A 9047-nucleotide genomic window follows, 5' to 3' on the forward strand; every position below is an offset into this window, starting at 1 on the left:
CTGCGTTCATTGTGACTCGTAAAGAAGGCAGTCTTATTGGATGTATATTAATACGGGTGAATTAAAAACAAAAGAACAGAATAAAAGAATTACTGAATGGTAATTACGTATTGGTATGAACAATTTGGTAACCTATAGTATCACAATCAGTCCTGTCAACAGAATTCTCAAAATATCCCACATTTGACCTGTCCTCAATGCAACATAAGTCTTCTTAACGACTGCCTGTGGAATTAAATTGACCTCACGGTAAACAGAAAACCGTGGCTGGGGTTAGAATATATTTTAATGGCTAAACAAAAAAAATACATCAAAATAAAAAATAAAAAAAAGACAAAAACACACCAATGAGGAAATTCAACTGTGTGCCTCGTCACCTAAGTGTTGTACCGTGTAATTCCAGCAGATGACGCTATTTCTCCACAGAAGAAAACTGTTTTGGATTATGATCACCAAGCGTTAAAGCATGGACATTAGGACATCTAATGCATTACTAGGGCTTGGGTGAAACTAGCGTGGAAAATACATGTGTCAAGTCAGTTTTGTTAAAATCGATTTAAAAAAAAAAAAAAAAAGCTAACCAATGTAGTAACTTAACCCTGGATACAAACAGAAAAAATAAGATTTGCTCCATTTTTCTCTACTGAAAATCACAAATGCATCATAGCATGTTTGAATGTGTTTATTAAGAAAGAGCAATCACTACCACAGGCAGAATATGTAATAACTCCATGAAAGTGATCATACACTTCAGTACTCTCCATCTTCATCCTCATCCCCAATGCTGTCCGTACAAACTTCTTCATAATCCTTCTCCAGGGCTGCCATATCCTCTCTGGCCTCTGAGAACTCTCCTTCCTCCATTCCCTCTCCCAGATACCAGTGCACAAATGCTCTCTTGGCATACATCAGTTCAAACTTGTGATCAAGACGGGCCCAAGCCTCAGCAAATGCCGTTGTGTTGCTCAGCATGCACACGGCCCTCTGCACCTTGGCTAGATCTCCTCCGGGAAACACCGTCGGAGGCCGGTAGTTGATGCCCACTTTGAAGCCTGTAGGACACCAGTCCACAAACTGGATGGTGCGTTTGGTCTTGATGGTGGCAATAGCAGAGTTGACATCTTTAGGTGCTACATCACCAACAAACAACAGCAAACAGCAGGCCATGTATTTACCGTGACGAGGGTCGCACTTGACCAACTGGTTGTCTGGCTCAAAGCAGGCGTTGGTGATGTCGGCCACAGACAGACGCTCATGGTAGGCTTTCTCAGCAGAGATGAACGGGGCATACGTGGCCAGCGGGAAGTGCATACGGGGGTAGGGCACCAAGTTGGTCTGGAATTGCGCCAGGTTAACATTCAGGGCACCATCAAAGCGAAGAGAGGCTGTGATAGATGACACTATCTGACTGATAAGGCGGTTGAGGTTGGTGTAAGAGGGTCGCTCGATGTCGAGGTTCCTGCGACAAATGTCATAGATGGCTTCATTGTCCACCATGAAGGCACAATCAAAGTGCTCAAGGGTGCTGTGAGTAGTCAAAATGGAATTATAGGGCTCTACAACGGCTGTGGAAACCTGAGGAGCTGGGTAGATTGCAAATTCAAGTTTTAGTTTCTTTCCATAATTAACAGACAGTCTCTCCATGAGCAAAGAGGTGAAACCAGAACCAGTACCGCCACCAAATGAGTGAAAGATGAGGAATCCTTGCAAGCCTGAGCATTGATCAGCCTGATAAAGGAATTGAGTCATATTTTTAATCAGCATAATGTACACCAATAATTTGAAACAAGTCAGTTAAACACACGACATGTCTAAAAGGTGTATTGTTTTTTTAAACACTTATTAATTTAAAAACTAACCAGTTTGCGAGTCCTGTCCAGCACCTGATCAATGATTGTTTTGCCAATAGTGTAGTGCCCACGGGCATAGTTATTGGCAGCATCTTCGTTCCCTGTGATCATCTGTTCTGGATAGAACAGTTGCCCATAGCGACCTGTACGAATCTCATCTGTGGAAAACAAAGTTGAAAGTTTAAGCCATATTGAAATAACCATTACATATATGACCTGGGGTGTCAGAGGTTACTGACCGATGACAGTGGGCTCCAGATCTACAAAGATGGCCCTGGGATAATGTTTCCCAGTTCCAAACTCACTGAAGAAAGTTTTGAATGAGTCATCGTCTCCAGTAGCTTTGTCAGACGGTATCCGCCCATCTGGCTGGATGCCGTGTTCCAGACAGTAAAGCTCCCAGCATGCATTGCCCATATGGACTCCAGCTTGCCCAATGTGCAGAGAGATACATTCATGCTGCATGAAAGAGAAGGAATATTGCCTCCTACAAATGCTTAACATTGTGTGGCAAGTTTTGATTGTAGCTTAATTATTTTACATACAACAATAATGCACAGTTAAGAGCCAATACACAGAGATCATTTTCTATCGTTTTTGCATACACTGTATTGCACCACATCCTTTGTATCTACTTGGGGCTACGCCCACCCCGGCCACCACAAAACAGTGACGCCCCTGCTGTCTTAGAACGTTATGCGACAAATAGTGTCACCTAACGGACCACCAAAACATGAACAAAGGCTCAGTTAGCTTGACAACATTCCTTAGCTTCGCTTGCAAATCTCAACTGTGCGGATAAACAGGAGGAGCCCACGCAACGCAAGCTTCCAGGTGACGTCATCGATGAATGCGGTCGCTTACCATTGCGTCTGCTTGTCCTTTGGAACGTTATGCAGGGCTGTGCGGGATTCAAACAAGGAAAGAATACATTGGATGGAGAGTCGGGTGCGTCCGCAGGTTATTTCAGGCAGCATCTGCAATGCTCATTCTTAGTATAGGGGAGAAATGCGCATGTGGGAAAAAAAAAAACACACACACACACACACACACACCTGATGTTCAAGTTTGAGGAGCTGTTGAATATCTTCAGCCTTTTTACCTGATCTAAACATAGACTTCAATAAATATCCACTGCAGCAACAAAGTTTTGATTTACTATTTTCCAAAGTCTAGTCAGGTATTATGTGCGTTGCAGAAGCAATACCACTTGCCTGCAGAAGGTGGCATCCTTTTACACCTTAACTGGAATTTATGTCTATACATCTATTTTCTGAAAGCGCTTTTTTTTTTAGTTTTAGCATACGTTTTATTAATGCAAGTCTACAGTCACCTGAAACACTTAGTGAATGCAATGCTTATGCCTGATTTAGCTCAGACTTAAGTGTTAACTGTCGAGAAAATTCTCCCTGGGTTAAATAAAAGTGACAAACATTGATGCTGCTTGATATTCTTTATTAACTGCGCAATCACAGCCAACAGGCAGAAGACCAGGTCAATGGCGTTACTGAATATTTGGACCTTGTAACTTCAAATACTGGGCAATGACACCTCAGTACTCTTCACCCTCTTCATCTTCTTCGCCAATGCTGTCAGTACCAACTTCTTCATAATCCTTCTCCAGGGCAGCCATATCCTCTCTGGCCTCTGAGAACTCTCCTTCCTCCATTCCCTCTCCCACATACCAGTGCACAAAGGCCCTCTTGGCATACATCAGATCAAACTTGTGATCCAGGCGGGCCCAGGCTTCAGCGATGGCTGTGGTGTTGCTTAGCATGCACACTGCCCTCTGCACCTTGGCCAGATCTCCTCCAGGAACCACAGTTGGAGGCTGGTAGTTGATGCCCACTTTGAAGCCAGTGGGACACCAATCCACAAACTGGATGGTGCGTTTGGTCTTAATGGCAGCAATGGCGGAGTTGACATCTTTGGGAACCACATCACCACGATACAGCAGACAGCAGGCCATGTATTTGCCATGACGAGGGTCGCACTTGACCATCTGGTTGGCGGGCTCAAAGCAGGCGTTGGTGATGTCGGCTACAGAAAGCTGCTCATGGTAGGCTTTCTCCGCAGAGATGACTGGGGCATATGTGGCTAGAGGGAAGTGAATACGAGGGTAGGGCACCAAGTTGGTCTGGAACTCTGTCAGATCTACATTCAGGGCTCCGTCAAAGCGAAGAGAGGCTGTAATTGAAGACACTATTTGGCCAATCAGCCTGTTCAGGTTAGTGTAGGTTGGCCTTTCAATGTCAAGGTTTCGGCGACAAATGTCATAGATGGCTTCATTGTCTACCATGAAGGCGCAGTCGGAATGCTCAAGGGTGGTGTGAGTGGTCAGAATGGAATTGTAGGGCTCTACAACTGCTGTTGACACTTGAGGTGCTGGATAGACAGCAAACTCAAGTTTGGACTTCTTCCCATAATCAACAGACAGACGCTCCATGAGGAGTGATGTGAAACCGGAGCCAGTGCCGCCACCAAAGGAGTGGAAGATGAGGAATCCTTGCAAGCCTGTGCATTGATCAGCCTGAAAGATCAATTTTAGTCTCATCACTCAAAATCAACAATACCACCATTATTTAAAAAAAATTAGAAAAATAAAAACTCGAGCTGTCCAAAGAACTTACCAGCTTGCGAGTCCTGTCCAGAACGAGATCAATGATCTCCTTGCCAATAGTGTAGTGCCCACGGGCATAGTTGTTGGCTGCATCTTCCTTCCCTGTGATCAATTGTTCTGGGTGGAAGAGCTGACGGTAGGTACCTGAACGCACCTCATCTGTAGAAAATTGTACAATTAGGAGATGTTCATGTTAGTCACGCAAAAACCTAAAAGTTTAACACTGGGTGTGTCAATGCATACTCACCAATGACAGTGGGCTCCAGATCAACAAAGATGGCTCGAGGCACATGTTTCCCAGCCCCGGTCTCGCTGAAAAAGGTGTTGAATGAGTCATCACCTCCTCCAATTGTCTTGTCAGAGGGCATCTGTCCATCTGGCTGGATGCCATGTTCCAAGCAGTAAAGCTCCCAACAGGCATTGCCCATTTGGGCTCCGGCTTGGCCGACATGCATTGAAATACATTCACGCTGTGTGAAAGATAAGGTACAAACAATTTAAGTTTTCTACTTAAAGCTCGATGAACAAGTAATCAATGCTACATCATACACAACTTTACATGCACTGACATGAGATGCATGTGCAAAAAGAAATGGTTTTTTTTGCATCTAAAAACATGCACGATAGTAAAATAAAGTATACTGCAAGTAAAGACAAAAAACAGTTCTGAGGAAAAAAAGTTCCCCGTCAATGCGGGAAGTTCGCCCCGTCACTGCCTCCCAACTCCCCATTTGTGGCCTCTCCCTTCTTCCATTCTTTCCAGCTGCATAGTGCTGTGTAATGCTGGGGATGCGCCCCTCCCTCAACCAAGAAAAAAATCCGCCCAAAGGCTGAAAAAAATGGCGGCTTAAACGGAGAAGAAAAAAAATGGCGACACGAAACGTATGACCACTGACCACTCCTTTCCCCTCCCCATTTATCTCCATTATTCGACCACACCAACCCTACTGTACATTGGAGTACCAAACAAGTTTCAAATTAGTTTTGAAACTATTAGAATGTGACGTATTAACCTAAGCTTGTTTGACCTAGTTTATAACCCAATTAAATTTTATTATGCATTTTTTAGTCACATCATCTTGATATTTCAAGCTTTGACCGTTGAACGTGTGAGGGGTTTTTTGTTTTTTTTCCTTTCTCAGTTAGCATTCATGGCACGTTAGCATACAACTACTGTCACCTAACGGAGACGCGCTGGTTTTTGTCCCGTTAACCGTACGGCCTGAAATTAACTGCGCTCGCGTGACGCAGGATTTAGCTCAGGTAGGTCATCTTCCTGTAGAGAACAAGGAGAACTGAGTCAACGTCACTAGGCCGCGGGGAGACTCACCATTTTGGCTGCTTGTCCTTTGAACGACGTAGAGGATTCAGAGACAAGGCAAAGTGGTGTGGGGAAGGGGAGTGAGGGTTTATATAGGGAGGGGAAGCGGAAGGAAGGCTGTCCGCAGGAAACTTCAGTCAGCAGCTCCAATGCTCATTGGTTGAAAGAAAAACGGAAGTCGCTGAAGTTCGATATGTGGATCGTTCTAACGATTTTATTTTTCTGAAATTGAGTTTTTGTGTGTTATGAGTAATGATTAAAATTGTTTTCAGTTATTCCAAACCTTTTTTCTTTTTTTTTTCGTTGTTGTTTGGACCCCCCTCACCACCAAGTTTTGGAATACTATTTTCCTGTTTTTCTGAATAATAATCATTTTGGGAAAACCAAACCGTTTTCAGTGATGATATAGCACCAATGTTTATCTTGTAAGCTAAAATAAAGGAACCGAATGATATAGATCAAGAGATCAATTGTAATCACATAATTCTTAATGCACAAAGATGTAGTATGCATGTGATCGTTAATATATATTCACCCATTTATAAATTAAATAAGAATGAGCTAAGAAAAAATATAGAGAAACATGTAGTTTATATTTTTTTTCTCACTCAAAGTGGTTCAGCCATTTCCTTATCACTGTGTATGTACATTTCCTTATCACTGTATATGTACTGTTGCATATGTTTCAGTCTGGTCGTGTCTGAGTAGGAACTATACAGAAAAACAGCAGACACTAAGGTTATTCTCTCACTCTAACATTCAGCGTCACAGCTGAACGGTACATAGAAGCTGACATTGGAGCCCTTTCATAACTGACATTCCACATGTGAGGGAATAAGTGTGGGGGTGGTGCACAAAAGAGTCTGACACAAAAAAAGAAAGAATCTCTGCAGAATATGCTGTCATAGGACAAGCACGACTAGGCCTAACTGATCAACAACTAAACCTTTTAAAATGTTTCTTTTTGTCTCTTCTTTGAGTCAATATTCTTCTCCTTCATCCTCCTCTCCTATGTTGTCTGCACCCACTTCTTCATAATCCTTCTCCAGGGCTGCCATATCCTCTCTGGCCTCTGAGAACTCTCCTTCCTCCATTCCCTCTCCCACATACCAGTGCACAAAAGCCCTCTTGGCATACATTAGATCAAACTTGTGATCCAGGCGGGCCCAGGCCTCAGCAATGGCTGTGGTGTTGCTAAGCATGCACACTGCCCTCTGCACCTTGGCCAGATCTCCTCCAGGAACCACAGTTGGAGGCTGATAGTTGATGCCCACTTTGAAACCAGTGGGACACCAATCCACAAACTGGATGCTGCGTTTGGTTTTGATGGCGGCAATAGCAGAGTTGACATCTTTTGGGACGACATCACCACGATACAGCAGACAGCAGGCCATGTATTTACCGTGACGAGGGTCGCACTTGACCATCTGGTTGGCGGGCTCAAAGCAGGTGTTGGTGATGTCAGCTACAGAAAGCTGCTCATGGTAGGCCTTCTCTGCTGAGATGACTGGGGCATACGTAGCCAGAGGGAAGTGGATACGAGGGTAGGGCACCAAGTTGGTCTGGAACTCTGTCAGATCAACATTCAGGGCTCCGTCAAAGCGAAGAGAGGCTGTAATCGAAGACACTATCTGGCCAATCAGCCTGTTAAGGTTAGTGTAGGTTGGCCTTTCAATGTCAAGGTTTCTGCGGCAGATGTCATAAATGGCTTCATTGTCCACCATGAAGGCGCAGTCGGAATGCTCAAGGGTGGTGTGTGTGGTCAGAATGGAATTGTAGGGCTCTACAACTGCTGTGGACACCTGGGGGGCTGGGTAGATTGCAAATTCAAGCTTGGATTTCTTCCCGTAATCAACAGAAAGTCGCTCCATGAGGAGTGAGGTGAAACCAGAGCCGGTGCCTCCACCAAAGGAGTGGAAGATGAGGAATCCCTGCAAGCCTGTGCATTGATCAGCCTGAAAATGTAACATTATACAGGAAGATGAATCATCCATGCATGCATTAGAAGCCTATTGCAGCTGACTTGTAGTCGATAACAGGCAGGATGCACAAGTCACCTAAATTATCAATTAATCTATCTTGTATATATATATTTTAAAATCAAAGAATACCTAATCAAGAATGGGAACAATGTGCTAGTTCCACAAAGGCCCCCAAAAATTCAAACAGAATTGACTGATCCTATATTCACCCATAAAGATTTAATTAATTTTCGATTTTTCCAGGATTAAAATATGTCAAAGGGTCTCACCAGTTTGCGAGTCCTGTCCAAAACCAGATCAATGATCTCCTTGCCAATGGTGTAGTGACCACGGGCATAGTTGTTGGCCGCATCTTCCTTCCCAGTAATTAACTGTTCTGGATGGAATAGCTGACGGTAGGTACCTGTACGTACCTCGTCTGAACATAAACACCAAAACAGAACTACGTGTCTTTACAATGATTTCATTAAAAAAACATCCAGTCAATCACTGACCAATAACAGTGGGCTCCAGGTCGACAAAGATGGCTCTCGGGACATGTTTCCCTGCTCCCGTCTCACTGAAAAAAGTGTTGAAGGAGTCATCTCCACCTCCGATTATTTTATCAGAGGGCATTTGGCCATCTGGCTGAATGCCGTGTTCCAGACAGTAAAGCTCCCAACATGCATTGCCAATCTGAGCCCCAGCTTGGCCCACATGTATGGAGATACATTCACGCTGTGAAAAGACAAAATAGTTTGTTTACATCAATCACATTGATGCTTTTTGGATTCATCTTACCATAATTGATCCCTCTTTTGCCGACGTTCAGGTGTCAGTAAGAAGATGTAGGTCTTGAGCCGCTGGTGTTGCTCGACTTTATATACCTGCACTTTGAGGTGAGCAGTGATTTGATAGGAGCTGTAATCGGAGAACCTGCTGATGGGACAATGATACGTTCATCCGCTCAATAGACAACACAATACAGGAAGGATGTCACCACCCAAAGCTTTGTTTGGGTTTTGTGTATGTGTGCACGGGAATTGGAGTGTGTATCTATTATTTTTGGAGTGAGGGGGGAGATAATTTCACAGTTTCGCAAAGCTCGTTTCAGAACTTTTGACCTTCCAGCCTGCACTTCTATAATATGAGATAAGATAAAGTCACACGGTGCATCAATAAATGACAGAATGCAACATACATTGGGTTCAACATAGTGAATTTCTAACTCATGTATATAAAAGTTATAGTAGAAAAAAAGCTAATAGAAAGTGATGGAAATAATTTGCTAGCAG

General features: G+C 43.7%; 3 protein-coding genes across 3 annotated transcripts; all 3 read right to left on the reverse strand.

Annotated features, from left to right (window-relative positions):
• Positions 1-676: 676 nt before the first annotated feature.
• On the reverse strand, positions 677-2315 carry LOC147051089 (tubulin alpha chain-like). The gene is made up of 3 exons (XM_085919947.1): positions 2090-2315; positions 1860-2008; positions 677-1728 (listed from the first exon to the last, which is right to left on the reverse strand). The coding sequence occupies exons 1-3, from the start codon at positions 2313-2315 to the stop codon at positions 751-753; spliced, it is 1353 nt and encodes a 450-aa protein (XP_085776073.1). The 3' UTR covers positions 677-750.
• A 973-nt stretch (positions 2316-3288) lies between these two features.
• Positions 3289-5902, reverse strand: LOC147051090 (tubulin alpha chain). The gene is made up of 4 exons (XM_085920098.1): positions 5801-5902; positions 4718-4940; positions 4481-4629; positions 3289-4380 (listed from the first exon to the last, which is right to left on the reverse strand). Exons 1-4 carry the CDS (start codon positions 5801-5803, stop codon positions 3403-3405), a joined length of 1353 nt encoding a protein of 450 aa, XP_085776224.1. The 5' UTR covers positions 5804-5902; the 3' UTR covers positions 3289-3402.
• An 869-nt stretch (positions 5903-6771) lies between these two features.
• On the reverse strand, positions 6772-8403 carry LOC147051091 (tubulin alpha chain-like). The gene is made up of 3 exons (XM_085920528.1): positions 8268-8403; positions 8043-8191; positions 6772-7746 (listed from the first exon to the last, which is right to left on the reverse strand). The coding sequence occupies exons 1-3, from the start codon at positions 8386-8388 to the stop codon at positions 6772-6774; spliced, it is 1245 nt and encodes a 414-aa protein (XP_085776654.1). The 5' UTR covers positions 8389-8403.
• Between the last annotated feature and the right edge of the window lie 644 nt (positions 8404-9047).

The sequence above is a fragment of the Syngnathus leptorhynchus genome, chromosome 9 (assembly GCF_054491065.1).
Source record: "Syngnathus leptorhynchus isolate UIUO chromosome 9, UIUO_Slep, whole genome shotgun sequence".
In the NCBI taxonomy this organism is placed as follows: domain Eukaryota; kingdom Metazoa; phylum Chordata; class Actinopteri; order Syngnathiformes; family Syngnathidae; genus Syngnathus; species Syngnathus leptorhynchus.

What these genes read in the sequence shown, in the direction of transcription:
- LOC147051089 (XM_085919947.1), bottom strand. Translation starts at nt 2,315, where the DNA reads ATGCAGCATGAATGTATCTCTCTGCACATTGGGCAAGCTGGAGTCCAT. An exon ending in TCTGGAGCCCACTGTCATCG is followed by an intron (nt 2,009 to 2,089) that starts GTCAGTAACCTC and finishes TGTTTTCCACAG; the next exon opens with ATGAGATTCGTACAGGTCGC. An exon ending in TGGACAGGACTCGCAAACTG is followed by an intron (nt 1,729 to 1,859) that starts GTTAGTTTTTAA and finishes TTCCTTTATCAG; the next exon opens with GCTGATCAATGCTCAGGCTT.
- LOC147051090 (XM_085920098.1), bottom strand. An exon ending in TCTGGAGCCCACTGTCATTG is followed by an intron (nt 4,630 to 4,717) that starts GTGAGTATGCAT and finishes AATTTTCTACAG; the next exon opens with ATGAGGTGCGTTCAGGTACC. An exon ending in TGGACAGGACTCGCAAGCTG is followed by an intron (nt 4,381 to 4,480) that starts GTAAGTTCTTTG and finishes TTGATCTTTCAG; the next exon opens with GCTGATCAATGCACAGGCTT.
- LOC147051091 (XM_085920528.1), bottom strand. Translation starts at nt 8,388, where the DNA reads ATGCCCTCTGATAAAATAATCGGAGGTGGAGATGACTCCTTCAACACT. An exon ending in CCTGGAGCCCACTGTTATTG is followed by an intron (nt 8,192 to 8,267) that starts GTCAGTGATTGA and finishes GTTTATGTTCAG; the next exon opens with ACGAGGTACGTACAGGTACC. An exon ending in TGGACAGGACTCGCAAACTG is followed by an intron (nt 7,747 to 8,042) that starts GTGAGACCCTTT and finishes TTACATTTTCAG; the next exon opens with GCTGATCAATGCACAGGCTT.